The sequence below is a fragment of the Rutilus rutilus genome (assembly GCF_951802725.1).
Source record: "Rutilus rutilus genome assembly, chromosome: 23".
NCBI lineage: Eukaryota > Metazoa > Chordata > Actinopteri > Cypriniformes > Leuciscidae > Rutilus > Rutilus rutilus.
In genome coordinates, this window is record NC_140233.1 from 5709040 (window position 1) to 5735058 (window position 26019).

Consider the following 26019-nt stretch of genomic DNA (forward strand, 5'->3'; position numbering starts at 1 on the left):
GCTTCAGTGTGTAATGTATCTGTTGGTGCATGTATATGATCTGCAAGGTTACGAAGCTCATAGTTTCCCACAAAGTGATTTATTCTAGCCTATCTAACAGAGACCTGCCTAAAACACCTCGATCCACGCCGAGATATTACTCGGGATATGTTGTCATGTCGTGGAGACTCTGTGTGTGTTTCGACATGAAAGAAAAGCCCTTTGTTTGGCCTTTAGGAATCAGTGGGTAAGATGTTTTTATAAAGCTGTTCTTGAGCAAAGTTGGTTCCGGTCGATCCGTTTGACTTGGGGCGCGAACTACGACATTATTAAGTTTGTGTTTACAAATGCTTTAGAAGCCTTGAAAGCTGAAACTCACGATTATGGTAATGAGCGTTACATTTCTGACACACGCTTGAGGCGTTCGGCCAATCACAACGCACTGGGTCAGCTGGCCAATCAGAGCACTCTGAGCTCTCAAGAAGGAGGGGCTTAACAGAAATCAGTGCATTTCAGACAGACTGGTGATGGAGGCGCTGCAATAATGTGCAGTATGTGGAAAATAATGTGTTTTTGAGCATTAAAGCATGTTAACCTATTCTAATACACCCAATAAACGAAATAATGAACTTTTAAAACAGCATCATACGGCCTCTTTAAGAAATTAAATAGGGTCCTTTTTGATTTCTTGCTGTAACAGTCGAGTTTACAGAAAGACCGGAGAACACGAGCTCCACCCAACAGCCGCTCACTGGTACCTGTTTATATTATGTCTTGGCAAATCAAAAGAAATGTATGTCAATGTGTCTGTGTGCAAGTGTGTACATAAGCAGTGATATGCCATTGAGGTTAAGGCTAAGTGAAAATTATTTTAGAAATATGCTCATTTTCCTTTCGTCTTGTACAAATATGCGCAGAACAAACACAGATAAGACGTCTTTAACAGCCCGCCCAGATTAAACAGTCTTTGAACCTGGGGTGGCGATACGAGTGGACACAGGAGAAGCCGAAGCTGAATGACATGAGTCTCGACGCTCCTTAGCATGTGCTTTGAATGAGGAAACTGTACTCAGAGCACTGGGAGGACACAGCGGCATCTTCACTGCTACATCCATTCTGACTCTGTTAACAGAGAGGTTAAATGGTTAACTTGCCCATGACACTTGTGGTAAAATAACGTGATGTTTTTGTTCTGGTTAGGACACATTGAAAGAGCGTGAGATAAACAGTTATGTCTGAAGTCCACTCACTGAATGTGACACTCTGAAATGATAGGTGACCTCTTGAAAAGGCATTATGGGAAGTGACCACAGGTGGCTGGTCCCCTGTTAGAAAAAAAGTTTGCATGTGAAGAAGCATATTTAAGGAGTGACGTTCTCAGTTACTACAGGTGCGATTCCTCTTACAGTTTTTATCAACTGCTTACACACATTTTCAAAACTTTGCCTCTTTTTTTCTTCAAAACTTTACACACAAATCAAAGAATTGCACACACAAAATGAAGCACGGCATTCAAAATATCACAAACGCATCTCAAAAGCAAACATTTGTCTTTGGATATATCATATACACACAGTTATTCAAAACCTAAAGCTTCTATGTACATTTCTGTACAAGATTGAAAGTAATTGCCGAAGAGATGTTGAAAAATTTACAGTAAACACGAAAGCACGACTGAAACCAAACTATTTCTTTTTTTTTTTACTGTAAGCATTTGTGGTTGTGAATACAGTATCACACAGCAGAAACCAAACATAATTTATAGGCCTATTCTAAAGCCATAATTGGTTGGTGTTAAGTAAAGAGTGTTTGCACATGTGAGGAGTTAGTGTGAGGCACTGATGAATTACTGTGGCATTTTGATAGGTTGTGTTTGAAAAAAGGAAATCAAGATACTTCTTGTTAGATTTCTGTGTGATTATTTTGAGAATTAGTGTATGGTTTTGCAGATTTGGTGTGTGGTTCTGGTGTTTGAGTGTCAAATTGTGTGACAAGTAAGGATTTTGGGTGTAAGCAGTTGAAAAAAAAACCCTGTAAACTAGGACCAATAATCTCACCGTTGTAAAAGTGCTCCGCTCTAATGAGAAAGAAGCTTCTGGGTGATTTGAGCAGAGACGCCCCCTGGTGGCTCCACACTGCCACACCCACACCACCTCAGAGGAGCTTAAAGGAGAACAAGAGATCTCCATGAGTCAGATGTGTGTGTTAGTATCTCAGGGCTGATTCTATGGTCAGATGATTGAGACATCTGTGGATGTGTCTGAGGACATCCATTGATCAATTACTGAAATATGATACACTACAAAACACTTTATGAAGCTTATGAATCTTATGAAGTGAACCTCTTTATATTACTGGAGTAAAAGCTAAAAACTGTGTGTGTGTTTATACTCACATCATGTGCAGAGTTATGTAAGACATAGATGAGTTTTTGTCTCCATTTAGAAACACGGTAAAGCTGCAAATTAATAAAACACATCAGTTCACAGGCCTGAAAACATCAGTGCTGCTGGATAACAGGGCATTTTGTGAGCCGTTATAGCGATCTGAACACACACACACACACACACACACACACACACACACACACACACACCTGCAGCTCTCAGGTGAGGAACAATGAAGAGTTTTGATCTCCTGATCCATCTCGAGGATGTGTAGTTTGCTCAGACAGGCGAGTGGATTTCCACCTGTGTATAAAACATATCGTATATATATATAAAACGTGGGAGTTATTCTCTATATCAGTGTTAGTGTTTCTGAACTCCTTGACTTTTCTTCCGGGAACGAAGATATGTCACAATAATTCATACGCAGAATAAAGTTGAAAGTTGAAACTGGTGGTAATGGAAAGGGGTGGGACATTTCCGAAGATGCTCGAAGTGCTTGACCAATCACAACACACTGCTCCAGCCGACCAATCAGAGTACATTGTGCTTCATAGAGATGGTAACTAATCAGGGGTGTTTCCCGAAAGCATCGTTAGCCAACTATGGTCGCACGTTCCATCATCAGCACAGTTCAACGAGTCGGTGTTCCCCGAAAACATAGTTCCCACGACCATTCGCAAAGTTGTGTGTTTGGAGCGACAGCTCTCGACCTGTGGTTAGAAGCAGAGTTTCTTGTTTGCATGACATGTGGACTCAATAAATCCTTATCTTGAGCAACATAAGCAAGCTGACATTCGAGATCTATATCTTTCATTTCGAATATATATCAGGCATGAAAACAGGTCAGGGGTAAAAAAGGTAAGAAGGATGCGGGCATGCGGCATATATACCCCCCACCCCCCAAAAATGTAATGAGTGAGTAACGCGTAAGAGTTAACTCGAACAGATGAAATTCTGACTCCATAGTGATAAATGCCCCCCAAAAACCTGTAAGCTGCATTGGCATAGTATTACCAGTGTTTGTCACAGGACTTGTGGACACAAATTCCACAGGACACAGGACTTGGATCACTGTGATGAGTGGACCTCTGGCACTCTAGGGGGGTTCGGGGGCATGCTCCCCCGTAAGAAAATTTTGTGCTTTTTAATGTTAAATTCATCAATCTGGTGCAAATTAAACAAAGAAATTTTAGTTACAGTGTCTGTCTACATTACTGCTACAATAATAGTTATAATATTAATCCCATGATAGTAATAGCCATATATTGTAAAACAAATGCATTAAAAAATAGAGGAAACTTTCATAATTAGTTTTGTACTAATTTCTATACTGGAAAGAGTATATTTCTATACTTCACATTAAAGATGTGATTGGGCTAGCCCAGTGTAAATCAAGAAAAGAACCTGTTTCATCGGGTGTCAGAGAAAAAAAAAACTATTTACTACTATTTATCACTTATTAAAAATGCCCCAAACCAGTCGTCTGTATGATAATCTGAAACAAGGACTGGTGAGCCGTTGTCCTGCCTCACTTCACAGATGCTGAGTGAAAGGAGAATTATAGAATGAAAGGATACTCATTTATATGACACTTTATTCATCAGGAGAACAGCTCGTTCCGCGCGTCATACGTCGTCCTTTCAGTTTCGGTTTTCAATCGCTCAAGTTTTTTCACGTTCTCTCTGTAAACCACCCCTTTCAATCCGATCGAAATTATTTGTAATAGAGCTGACACATTGAGTTTTTAACGGGTTATGTACTTGTTATTAATGTTTTTATGAAATATCTCTAGTGAATGCATTATCATATCACCGTATTATTTACCGCCATGCGAGCCACAAATTAAAGCTTGGCTGGCCACATGAGGCTCGCGAGCCGCGCAATGAATGACACTGCTCACTACTTGTTCCTGCTCGCTCAGCGATCACGGCGCCCGCGCCCGCTCGCGATATCATCTCGCCCACTATGTCAAAATGTAAAAATAATGCCATTGGCAACATTGCTGTCTGTATCTGACAGGACAGTTAACATTGTAAACTAACTTACCTCAGGCTTGCTTTCCGACGTGCGGTTCTTTGATCGGCAGTTGTCAGACTCACGGTGTAAAAGACTTTGAAAACATTTCTGCCCTAACGTTACTCTGACTCATATTGGCTGTCATGTTTCGGCATTAGGAATGATGATTGTTTTTTAAAGCTGCGAAGTTTATGGTAACTTTATAGGGGATAAATGCTGGCCTCGGCCTCGGCCTCGACCACGACCCCCCCCGCCCCCCCCCCCCCCCCCCCCCCAATAAATATTTTCTCATCGGATCTGCACAAATCACGTAGGTGACCCTTTTAGGTTTTAAAACGGCGATTTTCGCCGAAAGGTGAGGAGTTTTCATGCCTGATATATGCAAATATAATTTACGTCGTTCAGTTTGTCAAGAGATTTAAAGCCCCGTTTTTTTCCTCAGATGCCATGTCCGTAATTTATAACAATAAAATCTAGCATTAACTCGATAAAAGAAGTTATTACTCGACCACCTGCGTGACATCATTAACCAACGTGGTTGAGCGACAAATTTGCGACAGCACGGATTCGTGACTAGCTAGATAATTTCTTCAATTATGCATCATGATAGTAGTTAAGCAGCGAGTTACATTGTTGTACGGGAAACGCACCCCTGAGCGTTACTGACAGACTGGGAGGAGAGGTGATGCAACAATATCAAATATGGAAAATAATGTCTTTTTTGAACATTCAAGCATGAAAACCTATTCTAGTAGAGCTAAAAACCCAAATCAAGACACTGAAAAAGGTATAATAATAGTTATACTCTATACGTATGTATATATGTGTGAGTGTGTGTGTGTGTGTACCGTGTGTGTTGACACTGCGCTGTCTCCGGGACGGGGGCTGTTGTCCCCCAGGCAAGCGTTTGGTTGCTCCGCTCAGCTCTGGAGGTTGAGGCGGCCGCTTGGCTTTGCTGAGAAACAGAGGAGCCGACGTGTGACTCAGACGGTTCTTGTTCCGGCTGTCTTTGTCCAGCGGCCGAGACTTTGCCTTCTTATTAATAGTGGCCTGGGTGGGAACGGCAGTGCTGGAGTCTGAGAGAGAGAGAGAGAGAGAGAGAGAGATGCAGTGAGAGAAACAATACTGTATTTTCTTTTTCTATTTAATCCAACAAAAAGAGGAGGATAGAGGAGCTTTCATTATCACTGATGTGTCAATTCTCTGATTCATTCATTAAACCGATTCAATGATTCAACCCGAAAAAGTTTTCCTTCATAATGTGATGTATTTTTGTTAAACAGGAAAGTCTGTTTGACCAGGAAAAAATGTAGAGGAAGACAGTAGATCAAGTAGATCAACTTTAAATCAAGAGTCATTTGTACACTTTACTTGAAGCCTTTACGTATAATGCATTATTAAGGTATTCATAATGTATATTATAATCCATTGTTTTTTCAAGTAATTGTATCCAAAGTTAAAATGCATTCCTTGTTACATCTGAAATTGTTTGTCATGTGTTTTAATGAATTATACTTTCCAAAAGTGTAACAATGAATAGGTAAGTATTATAATGTACTATAACTCTTACATGAGATCATTCAATGCATTTTAAGGTGCATTACAAGGTATAAACTTTTATAATGCATTACATATAAAGGCTTCAAGGAGTCATTTGTAACTGCTCTGATGGATGCATATTCAAAAACTTTCATTCTGTCGAAATTTGTAATTTATGTTGTGATGTAGTTGTCATACCTGGAGTGGATTGGTTGTTGCCTGGCGACGGACTGATAGTGGCTGATTGGTTGGTTGTGGCAGGTGTTGGAGGGCAGCAAGGCGGGTGATTGGACAATGGTGGGGATGTGGAGTCTGTAAGCAGATAATGACCTTCTATGAAACTATTAATCTAAATATGCACACTGGAAAAAACATCTTTTTGTGTTTTTATTATTTGTGTTAGTGTGTTTTCTGGGACCTGGGGAGAGAGTGGATGTGGTCACTCTGGCAGGGGAGAAAGAAGCCTGGCGAGCCGAACCCAGAGCAGAACGAGACCTGCTGAAACAGAGAAATATTATACCAATGAAATCACATGAGGTCTCTTTAACATCTCCATTGTTTCTCCCAGAAAGATATTAACCTGAGAATAAATGTCTCAAACTTGTGCAGATTTTCCAAGATACCAGTCAGACTTCTCAATATGAACTCAAACATTTCTCATCAATTCTCCTAATATCAAATGATCTTTTTTTTATATCTCTATATTCTTAAAGAACTTCTAAGACAAAGTTGATAATTTGACATGAAAAGTCTACACTAAACTTCTAAACTTTTGTGTCCGTAAGATTTAAAAAAATTATATTTTTATTTTTATTGAGCAAGGATGCATTAAAATGATCTTTTGAACAGAATATGAAACATATTCGGGGAAAAATGTATTGTAGTTTCCACTAAAATATGAAGCAGCACAACTGTTTTTAACATTAATAATAATAATAAGAAGAAATGTTTCTTGAGCTGCAAATTTCAGGAATAAATTGCATTTAAAAACATGGAAATCTTTCAGAGCTGGATGAGAAGATGAAGTGATAGAGGAACAGAGAGAAGGGAAGTGGACAGCATACCACAGACAGAAGGATGGACAGAATGTGACGGTTGTAGTGAGGAAGGGCGTCCAAGAGACGAAAAGAAGGCAGTGGGACGCAGAGCTACAAGCCACACTGAGAGAAATAAGCAAGAGGAGATCAAACGAGAGCATACAGAAACAAAGAGAACGTCATCTGAGCATGATGTGCTGGTGTGTACATGTGAATGGATGCTTGTGTGTGAACATGTACATACCCCTCAACATCATTTATGCTTCCATGGTGTTGAAGATTGAGCACATAGAGGATGGACATGGATATGACACTAAAGAACGAGATAATGAGCATGAAACAGAGACTCAGAATATTGGTTCTAATGTTTTGGGTTGAGTGATCTCCTCTCTGACCTGAAGGCCATTATGATGACCAGCGCCAGGATGGTGCCCTGCATGAATCTGTGGCTCAGGCAACTCTGCTCCGGGACGGACCTCTGCAACACACATCTCGACAATCATTCTATCCCATTCCATCTCACATTACCTCATCTTATTCGATTTTATTCCATCCCATTGAATCCCATCTCATCTCATATATCTCGTCTCTCATCTCATTCATTTCATATATCTCTCATCTCATCTCAACTCATCTCACTCATCTAATCTCATTTTACTGCAGGCTGAAACGACCCAATTCCGATTTTTTTGCCCCTATGCGACCTGTATCTGATCTTTTCATGACAGTCTGAACGACACAGATCCGATCTTTTCAAATGCGACCCAGGCCACTTGGGTATGTGGTCCAAATCCGATACGTATCCGATCTTTTGAAATGCGACTTCAGTCTGAACGGCCAGGTCGCATGTATCCGACCCGCACGTCATTGATACGCGACAAACGTCATAATTCTGCGTTGAAGTAGGCGGGAATGAGAAGATAAACAACCTGGTTCTGGTCATTCGGAAGTTACTGATGAATTCTGTATTAGTGAAGCCACTCACATCAGTATCCCACCACTCCTGGCTGCGACTCCGCACCCACACGTTTCTCTGTACCGATGTTGCTACCACTGCTCCACAAAACAGCATGGCCAAAAACCTTTCTCTCCTCCTTCTTTTTAATTTTCTTCTTAAAACGAGAAGTTTGTAATTGTGCTGGCTCCGTTGGGAAAATAACTTTAATATCGCTAAACGAGCTCCACTGTTGACATCCATGTTTAGCTACTTCCGCAAACAACAAGTGACGTCGTTGACCGTTGAGTACTCTTCTGCGCATGCAGGTCACTTCTGGGTCATTTCACGTTCACGTTCACACAGGAGATCACAAACGGTTGCATTTAATTGGAAATGTGAACGGCCTTGCAAAAAAATCTAATTTTTTCAAAAAATCAGAATTGAGCATTAAGCCCTGCAGTGTGAACGCAGCCTTATATATCTCTCATCTCATCTATCTCTCATCTCACTCATCTAATCTCATTTCATATATCTCTCATCTCAACTCACCTCATCTCATATATCTCTCATCTCACCTAACCTCATCTATCTCTCATCTCACCTAACCTCATCTATCTCTCACCTCATATATCTCTCACCTCATATATCTCATCTCATTTATTCCTCATCTTATCTTATCTCACTCATCTAATCTCATTTAATATATCTCTCATCTCAACTCATCTCACTCATCTGATCTCATTTTATATATCTCTCATCTCACCTCATCTCATATATCTCTCATCTCACCTAACCTCATCTATCTCTCACCTCATATATCTCATCTCATTTATTCCTCATCTTATCTTATCTCACTCATCTAATCTCATCTCTCATATATTTCTCTTCATCTCATCTCATCTCATCTCATATAGCTCTTATCTCATCTAGCTCTCATTTCGTCTCATCTCATCTCAAGAGAAACGTTTACAGTGAGTGTAGAAATACATTTTCAGAAAGTTTTATTGCCGTGGTGTTTTTTTTGCATCATGGGATAGTGTGTTGTCCTGCATGAAAATCATTTTATATCAGAAGGCACAATCCTTCTTTTTAAACCATAGCATATTTTTCTTTTGTGTGTGTGTGTGTGTGTGTGTGTGTATGTGTTCTTTGCTCCCCTGGCTCAAAAGTGTATATTGTATTGTTTTGTTGTTTAAAGCATAATAATAATAATAATAATAATATAATTGTCAGTTATGAATTCCACATATCTTCCACAGAAGTAATTTTGACACCCTCAGAGACCCTAAAGGGAGCTTCCATCTTACTTCCCAATATTCCTCCCCAAATCTTCACCAGCTCCTTGCTGACATTGCAGTCTTGTTGGGACAGGGTGGCCATTCACCAACCATCCACAAATCCACCCATCCATCTGGACCATCCATTGCAGGACAGCATTCGTCAGTGAATACAACTATCTCAAAATGAGTCTTCATGTATTTCTAAACCCACTGTAAACATTTCTCTTTTTGAGCTTTGGTTAGGGGTGGCTGAAATGCAAATTCTCTTCATGGAGAGGTTATTGAGACTCCAGAGAAACCAGCAGCTTTAAATAGCCTCCCTGTTTGTTGCTCAACAGTGGCTTTTTTAATAGCTGCCCTTTTAATACTATAATTTGTTTGACAGAAACGTCCCTAATAAGCCTTTATCTGACAGGGTTCTTCTGTGCTTTAAAGCACTCACAAATCTTATGATAATCATCATTCAGTTTGCGTAAAACATTAGGAGTTTTCATGCCTTTTGCAAGACATTGCACCATTTCGTGCTTTTCATCTTCAGAAAGATCTTTCTTCCTCCCCATATTACATGAGAACTGTGACTTGCTTAATAATGTGGAACAAAAAGTAGGTTTTCCATTGACCAAACTATTTAACAAACCTGTCTGAGATTGATCCCAGTTTTCTAAAAAGATATGAGCAATAAAACAAAGAAACATTTTCTTTGAAAAACTAAAATCTGTATGTTTATTGTACTAAAGTCCTACTGATTAGTCACTTTCATAATAAGTTGGAACACAGTGTATGTATATTTTTTAAAAGAGGTAGTCTGACTTAAATCATACCTTGCTTCCTGGTTTAGCTGTTTTTTTCTTGAGTGGACCACTTCCTGTTCTGCTAAAATAGCTTCCTGATTGGCTAGAAAAAAGGAGCATATTTCTTCAGACTTCTTTACTTTGAATTCACTCAAACAGATGCACCTGTGAGTGCACAGCTTCATAACACACACACACACACACACACACACACACACACACACACACACCTGACTGTGCCTCCACTGACAGAGCTCTTCATGCTGTCTAGCCGGCGCAGTTTGGCGAGTTTTCGGCTCCAGCGTTCGAGCTCGTCAATACGAGTCTCCAGATTATCAGTGAGTTTGCAGAGCTCCTTCACCGCTCCCACGTTCTCCATGAAGATCCGGTCCTGTAACATCAAACACACACACACATGAGAGGGAGGCAGAGAGACTGTGTGGGCATTTGTAGGAATGTGTGTGAGCGCTCGTACTTTATTGACCACCAGTAGATTAGGGATGGTCTCTCCGTTAGCACACACCACGTCTCCTCCCTCTTTCACAGCCTCCGGTAGAATCTGCTGGACCTCCTGAGCGATCACCCCTGATAACACACACAAACACAATGGGTTTTATGGGAATTTCCATAGACGTAATGATTTTTATACTGTACAAAGTGTATATTCTCTCCCCTTACACTAACTCTACCCCTAAACCTACCCATCACACAAAACTTTCTGCAGTTTTCAAAAAACATCACTTAGTATGATTTATAAGCTGTTTTCCTCATGGGGACCAACACACACACACACACACGCAAAGTTTCTGTTAAGCACTAGTTTTACAGTCCAAATTTACTAAATAGTGATTATAACTAAATAATCCTTTATGAATAAATCTCACAAAGTAATATCTGGGTCACATTTCACCCCATAATCAAAAAGAGAATATAAAAAATATATATTTAGCAGTTTACTAAAATGAAAACTAAACTAAATAAAGCTTAAATAAAATAAGATATAAATATTAGATGAAAAACTTAACTTTCAAAATTTGTTTAGAAATGTTGCCTGGGCAAATAACTGAAATAAACAAGTTTAAGTACTAAAATTACTAAAATAAAAGTGAATTAAAGCTAAATAGAAATATATATATATATATAAAAAAAAACATAACTAAATTACTAAAACTTAAACATTAATATTGAAAATATAAAAATAAAAGCTAATACAAAATATTAATAAATGCTATTAAAAGAAAAAATAATACTAAAATAACTGATTTATGATGAGTTTAAGTAACATTATTTTCAGAAATGCAAATTCTCATTACTGTCCGGACACAATGATAAGAGTTAAATTATTTTGATAGTCCTAAAAATAAGCATAATTTTTTAATGCCAAATATTTTGCTTTTAATGTGAATATTGGAGCTGATCTGGGGGACAGTACCGGTCTCAGCAGTGGTATCGATGCCCACTGTGGCTGCAAACTCAGGCTTATACTGGTAATGCACCAGCCTCATTTGAGAAATCCGCCTCAGGTTATCAGTGGTGTCCACCTGGAGAAAGAGAGAGAGAGAGAAAGAAAGGGAGAGCGATATTTGTGCACTTATATGAGCAAAAAAAATAGCTACATTATTCCATTATCAAAGGAAAACATGATGAAAATAGTTTCAGGGCCAATTAAAAATGTTTTCTATTCCCCCACTGTTGGTGAGTGTGGCACAAAAGCAAGTTATGTGCCTTGTGTGTGTAAGGAGAGATATGCACACACCTCCTTCACATTCTCCTTGGCTCTAATGTCGGAAGGATGCACAAGGGACCCCATGATCTTCACATTGCCATGGACAACCAGGGCCTCGTCCGGCCGGTCCGTGTTGATGCCCACTCGACCGTGGTGATACACGGAGTCTTGCATCTGCCCTCTCTGCCACAACACTTCACTGTCACTCTCAAACTGACCTGGATTAGATGCCTGAGAGAAAGAAAGAAGGAGAGAGAGAGAGAGAGAAAGAACTAAGTAATTGAGCAATAATTTATGTAATTGGCTGGGAAGGGAAGGTCTTGTGTTACTGCAAATTCAGCTGATTTTTAAATAAATTTACACATAAAACTTTGAATACACATTTAGCATATAATCAAGATTAGAGATGCACTGATACCGATATTGGTATCGGGCCTGATATTATAGTTGTTGTCGTTAAAATGTTCAGATACGCACTCCACTCAACACACACGCGTCATTTGGATTAAAACTAAATCATATAAGTACGCATTAACTGTTGCATGATTTATGTATGAGTGCTTCGCCACATTAGTACAGGAAAACGTCATGTGATCACTGTACCGCTACACTGGAGCAGCTCAGGATGTGCGCTGTGATATTAAATGAAAGATAAAATACAACAGAGCAACAGAATGAACGGAAAGTAACAGTACAATAGATTTCTTTAACAGGCATACACCGCAAAAAAATGCTTTTCTTCTTCAATATTTTTGCCTTTTTTTCCAGTACAAATGATTAAATATCTAAACATTCTTAAATCAAAATACTTTTACTCAAGAAGCAAGTTTTCTGAAAAATGTATCAAAATTAAACGACTTTATGCTTTAATACAAGAAAAATATCTACCAATGGGGTCAGAAAAATAAACTTAATTTAAAGGGTAAACAAGTTTAGTTTTCTGATCTCATTGGCAGATATTTTTTCTTGTTTTGTGTCGTCAGTTAATCTTGATCGTGTTTTTTTTAGAAAACAAGCCGTGTGTCATTTTCCTTCTCAATCTTGATTTAAGAATGTTTAGATATTTGTACTGAAAAACAAAAGAAAAATACTAAGACATTTTTTTTTTTGGCAGTGTAATTAAGTGTGAAAATGACATCTATTCATTAAACAAATGAAGCCGGATAATATGGTTAATTTTCTTTTGGTTTCTCTACCTAATATTTGTAAAAATGGCAAATTAATTGAAAACAGGTATCGGTAATCAGTATTGGCAAGTACATAAAACCAAAGTATTTGTATCGTACTCTTTCTGGGAAAAGTGGTATCAGTGCATTCCTAATAACGATTTATTACTTCATCAGAATTTCTATCTCTCAATAAGAATAAAAAGTAAAAAAAAATGGCATTAAAAAACCAAATACACAAAAAAACATTGAAATAAAAAGGATGCAAATAGATGCAAACAAAGTCAGGAGCATAAAAACGAATCATTTGAGCACTGCAGACTGTAACAGTAATAGTGATTGGTCAAGAGGCGGATAATTGACACACAGAAACAGGCTGTGATTGGAGGAGGTCGGTCAGACAGACACGACCAGACTGACAGCGGTTACCCTGACGATGATCCTCTCGGAGACGTGAGCCGCCACCGTGAAGCTCTGACTGTGACTCTGAGCCTGAAGAGCAACTACCAGCATGAAGTACCTACACAAATACAAATGTTTTTAATGAGAAATCAAAACTTTTCTGTGCTATTTTGACCGTACGTAATATCTATGGACAGTATTAGTGACTCGCTGACAATTTTACAGTGATAAAAATGGATGTTTTTTATGTATTAACTCTTTCCCTGCCATTGACGTAATTTTCCGGCCTTCCCGTGTTTTTAATGTTATACAGCAGGGGGCGCTATTACACATCTTCTGAAAGAGTACTGAATCTCCGGATCAAAACACAGGCGAAGAAGAAGCAGAAACAAGGGATAGCTTATGTAAACATATGTATATATAAAATAATGGCATAAACAGCATATAAATCAAAACTGCCTAATGTTACTGAATGAAATGTCGACCCAGGACGAGCTGTGGGGGTGTTGATGAACTCGATCAACTCCATCTGTGTTTTGATCATCGTTCTGAATCCCATCTGGATTAAGTCTTTTTTATGAAACTTACCCACATTCAAGTGTTACAAAAAAAATGCATGAAGCTAGAATAAAACATTTGGTTACACTTTCTATGAAGCCCATGCTTATAATGAATTATAGCTCTATTTATTCTTATATATAAGTAAGTATTACTATTCTATAAATATATATATAAAGACATATACCGCATTATAAGAACAGTTATAGTTACATTTATATAATTACTTATAATTCATGCATTTGCTTTTTCAATGTGCATGCTCATAATCCATTATACACTGATTTATAAGTATAAATTAGTTACAATTACTTTTTAGTAATTCAGATTCATTTCTGTCAAATAAGTGAATGTATTGTTATTAATAGCCGTGTTTTGTTCTTATAAATACTCATTTTGAGTGATGCCGTTACTAATCTCTATAAATGCATCATTGATGGCTTTAATTAAAGTGAAAGTATAGGATGCAATTTTCCCAGAGCAAATGTTAAAGGTATAGCGGAAGATTTTCCCGAATTTTAGAAAAGAACCGCCCTCTCCACTTTTTGAAAAAATGCACATGCGCAACACTCTACCTGCTCCCGAGAGGGAACGCCTATTAAACGTGTGCACGAGCCTAGTTCTCCTCGTGCACGCTCTGTTTACAAGTTGCTGTTGGCATGGCTCATACAAGCCTACTTTCCTTTACCTGTCGAGTAGAAACTTCACGACTGAGGCATCAGTGGGAAGCCTAACCTGTGCTTTTATTCACAAAAATATTTTCCCAAAAACACTCTAATTTAAAAACATTCAAGCAAGACAAAATGTCAAATGCCCTTCCGTGTTTTATTTACTTATTATACTGATCGATTGAGTGAGGACTCAAGACATGATCTGCAATGGAGAAGTAGCTTGTTGCATTTGTGTAATAAATACTATGTGAACACACTGGAATTATCAAAAATGAACACACAAGGTTTTAGAACATTTCAGCGTGATACCTTTTACCATTTGGTAATAATTACTTTAGACAAATTGAGATGTTTACCGTGTCTGCGCGGTGCGTGACTTGTGCCAGGGCTAGCATCGCTAATCATAGCTTACATTAACTTTTACTAGCAGTGATTTTAAATGGATTTCTCCAAATAGCATGCCAAACTTTACCTGTCGAGTAGAAACTTCGTGACTGAGGCATCAGTGGGAAGCCCAACCTGTGCTTTTAGCGCACGCCAGCGTGTGAAATATTCTCCCCAAAACACTCTGGTCTTGTTTCTTTCTTCAGAGGCCTTTCTCTTCTTGTCATACAATTCGTAGACACTTTTTCTCTTGCGACCCTCAGACATTATGCAAAAACCCGGTGAGAACAGGCGAGCTTCAATGAATGGCTGAAACCGTAGCTCAACACACACATACACCTGAAAGTGCGCATGCGCAGAAAGCGAAAACTACCTAGGGACGAGCACGTACGACGGCCTCACGTAAACATATCAACAGAATGATTGACAACTAGGAGGACCAATAGTCTTGATGATCCACCCGGAAAAAGAAAATCCTCCGCAATACCTTTAAGAAATCCTGAACTTTTGTGAAAATGATCAAAAATGCTGACAACTTTTTTCAAAAACGCTGGCGGGGAAAGAGTTAAGTTCTTTTGTCTGTGGTAATCAGATTGTCAATCAACAATGTTGTAAATGAACCTGTTTAGGTTGTTTATGTCATGGCCATATTTCATACCTCTGGTCGGGGTTCGGCTTGCCTTTCTTCCTCATGTTATTGGCTGTGGTCTCGCTGAAGTGGAGACGACCCACCGTTACCTTTGTAACCTGCTCTGGTGGCAATGTCACTCTGTAAAACAAATGGCTAACATTTATGTCACATGCCTCAAATCCACACGCTTAACATGTGTTATTTCACAGAAACTCCCACAACTGGTGTAAAAAGACTTACAACACTGGTTTAAAGGGTCTTTTGCTCCGGTCAGACTGTGACTGTTCCACATTAATGGACTGATTCATTGCTTCCAACTGGAAGATACGTAGATAAATACATGCCACATTATGCACGAGTTTATAAACATAAGTAGCAGTAGTTATGACTGGTTTTCTGGTTGTTTGACTCACCTTGACCCCATTGAGTTTCATGTAAAAGCATTCGATGGGCTGCAGCCCCTCACTGGTCTTCACGTATTTGGGATCTCCCGGCATTCCTATGTACACGGTCACCTGGAAGTGGTTCTTCTTCTGACACACAAATGCATCGTCAGCCAAGGAGAAGTTGAAACCCTTATCTGCGTCCACCCTATAGGTAGGCATCGGACTGGAGAGGCAGAAAGAGAGAAAGAAAACAGCATGGAGAGGGTGTAAAACTTAAAAACTTAATGTGTGTTGATCATAAAACTCACTAAGAATAAACCAAGTTCTGAGTCAATTTTTGTTTGTTATCGTTGACCTAAAGTCATGCCATTTTTTCATGATCTTTCTCTCTCTGTTCGTCCTCATTCCTCTCTCTTGTAAGCCAGATCTCTGCTCTTGCTCTCCCTCCTACACACTGCTCACCTCATAGGAATTCCCTGGCCGCTACCATCCATCTCTCTCTTTTCGATCTCGTTTAGTACAGCCTGATACCTCCCTATACCCCATTAAATCCCAAACACACACTTTTGCCCTCAGTGTATTTCTCATTCCTCTGTCATAAATCTAAGTGCAGAGGTGTGTAGGATTAGAGCAGCACCCACAGTTCTTTTCCATTGGAGTCGTATAACATAGTCCATTTGTTCTGCTGGTGCGCCTGCCACTTTATGCACTGATAGTTTGGATCCAGGTATGAGTTTTCTGCATCCTGCATCAAACCTGTGAAGGCACGAATGCACAAATATCATATAGTGCTGAAAATGTAACTGTGCTTGTATACGTGTGTGTGTGTGTGTGTGTGTGTGTGTGTGTGTGTGTGTGTGTGTGTACCTGGCTCTTGCTTGATGATGCCCGTGAGTATCTGGGAGTTGAGAGTGCCGTTGGGAGAGTCTGAATGTTTTCTCTTCTTTGCGGGATGTACAGGAATCCCACTGGAGAATCACAAAGCATGCATTTGTTGATGTGGATAATTTTGACACATTTACATTTATCAGACGCTTTTATCCTAAGCGACTTACATTGCATTTCAAGGTACACATTTACATTCTTATCAGTTCTTGCTTTCCCCCGGGAATCGAACCCATGACCTTGGCGTTGCAAGCGCCAATGCTACAGGAAAGCAGCTACTGGTGACACTGGTGCATCTCTATCTCTACCGAAGGGGTTCTCAACCAGGGGTTCGGGGCAAAATTTCAAGTGGGCCGCAGGATGACTTAAAAGTATTTTAATTAATTAATTATAACTAATATATTTAAATAATCTAACTATAAATTAATCTAAATTACAATGCTAAAAAAAACTAAAAAACACTGAATGTGACACTACTGAAAATAAATAAATAAATTTAATTAAATTAAATAAAACCAGCGGGCTGGGGCTCAGTTAATGACTTAAAAGCATATTTACATTAATTTATTGAAATAATCTAAATCTAAATTAAAATGCTAAATAAGACAATTATTTCTGAGATTGTAACAGTACTGCTGAATGTGAAATAAAATAAATATTTTTTGTTTTTATTCATTTCAATAACTTGGAATATCATCACGCAGAATTGTTGTAAAATAATATATTTAAAATGTATTAAAATGTTTACATTTCTTAAAAGAGGGTCCTTCGGGTCAATAATTTCGGTCATAATCATTTAAGTCCCCTGATCTATAAAAGATCAATCTCTCAGATTCTCTCTTTCTTACTCTGGTCCTTGTGGATGTTGCAGGAGCTGATGTAGCATCTGACTCTGCTGAATGTCTCCGCCCCCGCCGCTGGTTGGACCAATCGGATACTGCGAGATCATGGGCTCTGGCTTAAGGTACATATCCCGGTGCATGCTGGGATAGAGGGGGTGTGTGGGGAGAGGTGGAGGACTGGTCATGTGACACATGTTTTCGGGCGTCATTGTCCTGAGCATGTGCGAATCTGGGAAGGAAAAATAAAAAGCAGACACCACATTTTTTTATATTTCCTTTTAAAAAGCAAGTTCTCATTCATCACCCTCGGCACCATGCCAATAGTAAAAATCAATAGTAACAAAATCCAGCAGTTAGCTGTGTTAAATAATTGTTTTTATGTCCACATTTATCGACATTATATTTAAAACTAAAAGAATAACTAAACAACTTTGTGTTAATGTTTTTTGAACCTTTAATAACTTGCAATCTTGCTAATTTAACACTGCTGCATCTCCCTGCACTGAAATGGTTCGATTAACATTAAATCATTCAGGTGGATTGAACTTACCGTTGGCTTGCTGGGGTGAATACGGCTCTGAGCTGGAGTCTGGAGGGGACTCGGGTAGCGTTCTGCAAAAATAATAACATTAAATACTATCTATGTACATTAAACACATTAAATACACAACAACATGAGTGAGTTTTGGGAGGTTGCACGTTTTTTTTGTCTTGTCTTGCCTGAAAAAAATCGTCCTCACCTCTTTAATGCATGTCTGTGGGATTTTATTCACCTGTTTTATAGTCCAGCAAGTGAAAATGGTGCATCTGATCACTAGCAGCATAACAGCACACCTCTCCTCAAGACACACGATTTGAGGAATCATTCAAACGGGGGCAGGACGATACACACGCTGAAGTTGAACAATTAAAAGGGATGCGCCACTAAACATTCAAGCACTGTAGTGAATCAGTTCTTATTTTAATTGGAAACCCATCAAAAAGCTCACTAACGACATAACTGATGCCTCCTTTTGGGCAACATTATAAAAGAGCTTTACTGATTGCACAATTCCTCACAGGATATCAGGCCTGACCCATTCATCTAATGTCTCAGCGCTTATTCCCAGTTCACTCCTACGTCTGTCTTACTCAGCCTTTAGTAAGAAACTAAGAATACTTTGGGTTTTTACGAGCCTGACGCAGATTTAGGGCTGGACGCTTTTACAAAAAATTGTACGTTCACATACAAATCACTTTGTTAAGTTAATATTTGTCATATTCAGTGGTGGACAGCAACAAAGTGTTTTTACTTACTTTACTTAAGTACATTTTTCAAGTAATTGTACTTTACTGGAGTATTTTTTATTATGAGAAACTTTTACTTTTACTTCAATACTTTACTACATTTCATAAAAACATATCGTTAGTTGTTATTTTAAACTGAAGAAATCGCCAGGCGCTCCGAGACGCAATAGCAGTGTCTGATTCATGAACGAGCTGATTCTTTTCAATGAACCTGTTAAATCAGTTGGCAAATCGCACCGAACGATTCATTTGCGGATTGGACTGTTCTCGAGTCAACAACTCACTGATTCAGTGATCCGTTCAGAGCGAGTCTCCAGGTGATTCACAAGTCTGACTCAAAATGAGCCAAGAACTGGAAGAGTTTCGGAGTTTGAGTGTGCGCGTGACATAAGTTATAAATGACGAATTTTAGGATTTATTATTGTACATGAAAATCATATTTAGGTCACGACTTTCAGTTGTTTGTAAACTGTAAAAGGGTGAGCTGTAATGCTTGAATGCGGGCTTGTCCATATCACACACAAAAAAACACGGTCTCAAAAAACACACACACACACACACACATAACATTAAAATAATGCAAATTGTTGCATTTGGATTCTTCCCCACAGTTTCAAATGATATAAAAATAGTATGTTTGCATAGCGTTCTTTTTAAAATGTTAACATTTAGCCCTATGTGACGTGTTTTTATTATTTGTCAACACACACACACACACACTGCATTCACTAATACTAATACTGACTAGTAGTGCTGGCTACTGACAATTCATAATAATTCATAATTTAAATTTTGAGCAATAGGATTCTATAAAATATATAATATAAAATCAATGTAAAGTATATACAAAATAAGCATTCATTGATCGTATATTTAAGTAAAAATCAAGTACTTTTACTCAAGTAAAGTTGGAAAGGAGTACTTACAGGAATAACTCACTTAAAAATTAAAATTCTGTCATCATTTACTTGCCCTAAAGTTGTTTCAAACCTGTATGGGGTCCATCAACTGTCTGGTAACCAACATTCTTCAAAATATCTTCGGGTATGTTCAGCAGAAGAAAGAAATTCATACAGGTTTGCAACAACTTGAGGGCGAGTAAATGATGACAGAATTAACATTTTTAAGGCAGTTATTCCTTTAAAACTCTAAGTGAAGTAATGTTTTATTAGCCTGGCTCCGCCCTCCTGCGTACTTCCGCTCAATTTTATTTCCCTTCAGTATTACGTCTGGGATTGTGGTGTATTCTTTGGTATTTCTCAGATCATTTTTTTGGCGGTCCAATCAGCGAACAGAGGGAGTGCCTGAGAACGATGACGTTAAGGTCGTGCGCTAGTTTGAGTTGTAGGGTTACGTCACAAACAAAGGTTAGCGATTGGTTATGGCAGATCCAGAGTGACTCTGGGCAGATCCAATAGTTTTAAACTTCAACAGAGTACCCTCCTACAAGGAAGTTAACGCTTGTCAATGGAGAGAGGCCAGACTCTCTGTACAAATGAAATGTACGAGAGTCTGGTAGAACCAGGCTAATGTTTTATTAGGGTATGTGTACTTTTACTCAAGCACTTGATTTGTGTACTTCGTCCACCACTGATCATATTTATGTCATTTTTGCTCCTCTCTGTTCTGTCTTTCTCTTACCCGGGTGCGTACTGTCCGTGGTGGTCCGGTTTGACGTGTGGCTGTTGGTGTTGGGGTGTCTGGCTCTGCTGTTGCCCCAGGCAGGGGTAGTTGTGTCTGAGGTGGCCCAGCGGTGGTGGAGGTGGATAGGGGTTCTGGCAGGACTGGGACAGAGACGGGACGGTGCCCTGGCGCAGGGGGATGGGGGGGCTGACGCCACACCCTAACCCCCCTGAAGAGGATGCCCCGGCCTGGGGCGAGAGATACTGGGGTCCTGGGGCGCTGTGGACCTCTGTGAAACAACTAGAGGAAGAAATCCCAAATCACCAGCTGATGGCCAACGTGACTCATTATTATCAAAATAAGTACATCATCATAACAAATTTGGGGCCCTATCACACACCCGGCGCAATGCAGCGCCAAGCGAGACGCAAGTGTACTTTGCTAGTTTCAGCCCGACGCAGTTATCATTTTCACGTCCTGCGCCACATTGTTTAAATAGCATTTGCGCCCATGGGCTGCTGGTCTGAAAACGAGGTGTGTTCTGGCGCATTGTTGGCGTGTTGCTATTTTGAGGCAACAGAAATAGACTGAACCATTGACCAACTTAAACCTGGTCTAAAGTCCATGGCGCAATATTTTTTTTGTTATTTAAAGAGCGCGTTAGTAATGTGCAGCAACGCGCGTACACTCTGTTTATTACACACACATCGACGCGCAGCAGCACACAAACATGCCAAATATAAAAAATAAAAGGATTCAAATGTAAAAGATTAATATTGTGTACATAAAGATATGGTGAATCCGGCTTGTCCCGTAGATGGTCTGCTTCCTCTCTGGAGACGCGTTCAGTCTTTCCGCTTGCAAATTCCGTCATGTAAATAGCGAATCCGCCATGGGGGCGAGCGCAACTGGCTTTTAAAGGGAATGGGAGATGAGACTCTGGTTGATTTATATCACGTTATGCCCAAAACACACCCATTACTCATTAAGAGAATAGGGACAAGCCTTTTAGACCATTTTTCCTGCCGTTAAACTAGCAAAAGTGGATTCGGACATGCCCTAAATGCACTTGCACGTGCGCTTCAGACCATGCGCTTAGATCTTTAAAATAGGGCCTTATGTCTCACAATCCAACAGTCTCCAGATTACACATAGAAACTCATGTCTCTTACATGTCAGTGCTGTCGTCCTCTTTGCTGATGTATTCCTCCAGGATACTGGTGTCAATGTTTGTTGGCTCCAAAGAGCTGTTAATATCATGACCTGCAAGGGTAATAGAGGGAGAGAGAGAGAGAGAGAGAGAGAGAGAAAGGTAGAAGAGAGTGAGAGAGGAGGATGAGTATCGTGTTCCTACGCACCGTTTCTACAGTGATAAAATAACAGTTTCACAACATCTCTTATTCTGACTCTGACGGTTTCATGATTCATGTGGCTTGTTGCAACACTTCTGATCATTTGTTTGCTTGTTTAATACCCAGATTGATGACATATGTTCAAACTGGGGATCACAGATGAGGTCAATGAAAACATAAAATGTCTTGCAGGTTATAGACACAACATGAGCTGTAAAAAGCCTAGCTTTTTCACTTTCACACTTTCAAAGAAAATAATTTTCTTTAAGTCTTCATCCACAAAGTAGCTTTTCTCTCTTTTCCAATCCTTGCCGCTCTCATATGCCCCCCTTCTGCACTTCTTTACCAAATCTCTCCAAATCTGCACCACATGACCCGTCTGCAATCACTCTGTTTGCAACACCTGCAAAACGTCACTCTGACCCAGGCCGACTGACCCTGCTCACTTAAGCCTAATAAAGCGTTTTTTTTCTTACACAATCTATGTTTCTCTTTATGCAATTTACCAGTGTTAGTTCATCAAAAAAGTAAGTGCATGTTCTTGGGTTAAAAAACGTAAAAATCAATATAAACGTAATATTATGAACCCATATGAATGTTATTTAACTTAAAAAAAAAATCATATAATAATTTTTTATATTATTAATTTTGTTTTAAAATGTATTTAATGTATTTTAAAATTAATTAAAGAATAAAATAACTTGCAAATACATAAAATAATGAAATAAAATAAAGTTATTTTTTCCTTAGGGCCAATATAAATGTAAAAAAAATTTTTTTTTGCAAAATAAAACATTAAAATAATAACAATAAACAAACAAATAAATAAAGTTGTAATTCCTTTGAAAAAAAGTCGGCCAGAAAAAATTACAAATAAATGTGAGTTCTGATTTGTCACACCACTGCAAAAAGGCTGAGGTGATTAAAAAAACCTAAAAGAAACGGTGACAAGTTACACCACATAATATATATGCTTTCCCTTATACAATCATATAAATTATAACCTAAAATCTTGATGTTTAAAAATAAAGTTAATGTCCATGCATTCAGTCACTGAAGTGCAAGTTTCAACAACAAATAAAGAACTGCTCAAAGAAAAGGATGGAGAGAATGAGGGGTCAGGTGGAGGTATAGTCGAGTATGAAGAGTCCCCCACTAAACCCCTGATCTCTCTCTCTCTCTCTCTCTCTCTTTGATAGATTAGGCCACGAACGAAGCCGGAATGTGAAGAATTCCTGTGTTAGTGTTGGGAAAACTCTCTGGTCCATCAGCCTCCCACAGCCTGAGAGGGATCACATCTCGCCTCCGTGGATGTCCTGACCCAAACAGAACATCACACTTAAAAACCAACACAATCCAGACTCTCAAAATATCCCAAAGTGGTTTCCAACAACTTTTCATTGTGACCAAGAACATCATGGACAGGTTTGACACCTGATGGGACACCTCAGGGATCAAAGCAATCACTAACCATAAACCACTTGAGTAATCTCGAATGTGCTTGACAGAATAAAGTCAAAAACTGTACTGAGTAATGAAACTGCTGCTCTAGAGGGTAAAAAAACAACACTGATGTAATGTTTCGAGGTGCTGCGATTGGGGTCTCCGCTCGGACAGTTTTATGAGTGTGCCAGCAGGGCAAATAGGAACGGAGAGGGATGATTTTACAAAATAAGATCCAGATGTTTCCATCCTCCTGCTGTAAATCTGCCAGGCCAGCGCTGATAACGGCTGCGAGATTGACTGACGGGAACGAGAGTGGGGGAGAGGAGGGAGAGAGCCATGTTGAAAAAGAGAGAACGAGATGATTTTAACGAACACACAACCGCTGTTGTTCGGAAACATGATGTTCGGAAATGTGAGTCATATCGAACGTCTGTATGTGTATGCGTGCACATGTGAAGATTACAAAAAAACATGTCGTCTTGGCATTATTTTCCGTTACACTGTGAAATAATCGTCACGTTCAATTAAAATCACAAGCTCACAAATATTTTCCCCACTGAATATGTGTTGACGTGTGTTCAGTGTATTCAAATGCTCGTTTTAAATCGTGTAGGGCTGCACGATGTCATATTGCGATAATAGAGGTCAATATTGCGATTGCGATATAATAAACAAATGGTTTCATGAGTCAACTTGCTTGGTTCTCAAGGAAAATAAATGCACACACACATTAGTGATAATCTGCCTAAAGAAAAAAGTTCTTTAGTCAAGAGCAGTGAGTGTTTTTCTCTGTTCCCTTTGTTCTTTGATTAACTTTAGCGACAGATATAATTAGTGGCTACTAGAGATGCGCGGTTGGCGGTTAAAGCCGCGGACTCCGCGGATAAACCGCGGATTGGGCGGATGACGTGACGAAAAATAATATTTTAATTAAATTCGGGCGGGTGGCGGGCGGTTGAACCAATCAAATGAAAAATATATGTATACACAAATCAACGGATGGCGGGCGGGTGCGGTTTTGAAAATTGGTCAAAAACGTTGGTGCGGCTGGATGGCGGACGGATGATGATTTTTGTGATGCGGTTGCGGATGAAATAATAGCCCATCCGCGCATCTCTAGTGGCTACTGTGTACTGTCCCTTTAAGACCAGCCGCTGCTGACAGGGACGCGGATCTCACACGCGCCTCATTCTCTCACGAGTCACAACTCTTCACGTTCATCATAAGACTACTCTTATGTTATGAAGATACTCGACAAAAAGACATTTTGGCATAATTGTGTGTGTTATTGTTCGTTCAAGCTCGAAAGAGAACTGTATTCTGGCATGCTGTTTTGTGCGCACGCATGATATTAGCGCGAGTCTTTCTGTGTGTCACAGTCAGGACATTCACAGGCAGCGCATTCATTTTGGCATACATGTGTGTTGTTCGTTCTACCGCGAAAGAGAACTTGATACTGGCGCGCGTCTATCTGTGGGTCGTGTGTGTGTGTGTGTCAGGAGGACATTCACTGACAGCGCGTTCTTTTTTGTCTTATCGCGCATGAGTGGTTTAAAAGCATTTGCATGAATTAGAGCGGGATCATGTAACACTATAGCCAAAGGATGCCAAAAATGAACAGATGCTGCGTTAATTGCGTTAACAGCGCTAATTTGTTTATTTAATATAAAATCGCAGCATTTTGCGTCATATAATCGCGTAGGCTTGACATCGCGATTGCGATACGATTAATCGAGCAGCACTAATATCGTGTATACAAAAATGCATCAATATGTATCGTAGATAGTGACAATCTGTATTGTGTATAATTCACCCAAAATGAAAACTACTGTGTGAGAAAAAAATTCAAGTTTACAGAGTTTTAGTGTCAGTACTACATTAAACTACTACATATTAGTGTTGCACGGTGCACCGATACTTCAAAAGTATCGCGATTCTCGGAAATTAAAAACGTCACGATTCCTAAATGTATTAGTATCGATACTTCTAAGAATGACCGCGTTTCAGATTTGTAAGGCTGGCGACACACTGGATGCGTGGCCGTTTTTATTTCAGCTCCCTTGTTAACAGGTTAGAGCTAGCACACGCGTGCGTTACAGTATAAACTGAGCCCGAGCCGCGCGGAAAACGCGTGCATGCTAGAAATAGAGCCGACGCCTATTTTTCACGCGACCCGCAAGCGTGTTGGAAGATAGAATAGAAATAGAAGAGGAAAAGATGTTTCTATGTCATTTTGACACGGATACATATTAATAAATGACATTTTGATGTTTGAAAGTCTCTAGGTTTTGACATAAATGCAGCTATATGAAAAAATATAATCGATTTTCAAATACTGCACCTCTCAATACAGAATGAAATATTCTGTAGCCTATTTTGCCGTCAACACTGCCGACGTTGTCTTTGCTGCTATATATTTATGTTTAACATGAAGTATAGGCCTTCCACAACTCTATCCCCATATGTCAAATATATCACCAATGAGGCTTATCATTACCAATATTAAACATTGTTTAATATAATCGCTGTTCATATTTTTATTCAAAGTTCAGAATCAAGATAAAGTTATTACCGGTAACTCTTTTGTTTCTTATGATAACTGAGATAACGCTGCTAAATTTATTATTTTTTTACCTTGAATGTCATTGCTCTAATTTATTTTTTATATTTTTGTATTTCATATTTTGTTCA

The 26019-nt window shown here is 39.2% G+C and overlaps 1 protein-coding gene across 12 annotated transcripts in view; it reads right to left on the minus strand.

The window, feature by feature from the left end:
* Positions 1-26019, minus strand: part of myrf (myelin regulatory factor) — a 35093-nt gene continuing 9074 nt past the window's right edge. The window contains exons 2-27 of one of the 12 annotated variants that reach the window (XM_084398026.1): positions 21703-21793; positions 20549-20830; positions 18171-18232; positions 17627-17849; positions 16761-16861; positions 16535-16649; positions 15921-16116; positions 15748-15824; positions 15535-15645; positions 13291-13381; positions 11726-11926; positions 11402-11510; positions 10445-10554; positions 10200-10360; positions 10000-10072; positions 7357-7439; positions 7206-7274; positions 6989-7084; positions 6343-6422; positions 6123-6236; positions 5234-5461; positions 2576-2669; positions 2375-2437; positions 2037-2142; positions 1230-1304; positions 1-1101 (exon numbers count right to left, since the gene is read on the minus strand). In XM_084398026.1, the coding sequence (XP_084254152.1) occupies positions 1018-1101; positions 1230-1304; positions 2037-2142; positions 2375-2437; positions 2576-2669; positions 5234-5461; positions 6123-6236; positions 6343-6422; positions 6989-7084; positions 7206-7274; positions 7357-7439; positions 10000-10072; positions 10200-10360; positions 10445-10554; positions 11402-11510; positions 11726-11926; positions 13291-13381; positions 15535-15645; positions 15748-15824; positions 15921-16116; positions 16535-16649; positions 16761-16861; positions 17627-17849; positions 18171-18232; positions 20549-20830; positions 21703-21793 (3095 nt within the window). In that variant the 3' untranslated portion in view covers positions 1-1017. Of the gene's footprint in view, positions 1102-1229; positions 1305-2036; positions 2143-2374; positions 2438-2575; positions 2670-5233; positions 5462-6122; positions 6237-6342; positions 6423-6988; positions 7085-7205; positions 7275-7356; positions 7440-9999; positions 10073-10199; positions 10361-10444; positions 10555-11401; positions 11511-11725; positions 11927-13281; positions 13382-15534; positions 15646-15747; positions 16117-16534; positions 16650-16760; positions 16862-17626; positions 17850-18170; positions 18233-20548; positions 20831-21702; positions 21794-26019 lie in introns of all 12 variants that reach the window. The other 11 variants (XM_084398020.1, XM_084398023.1, XM_084398028.1 and 8 more) reach the window with 11 other exon arrangements.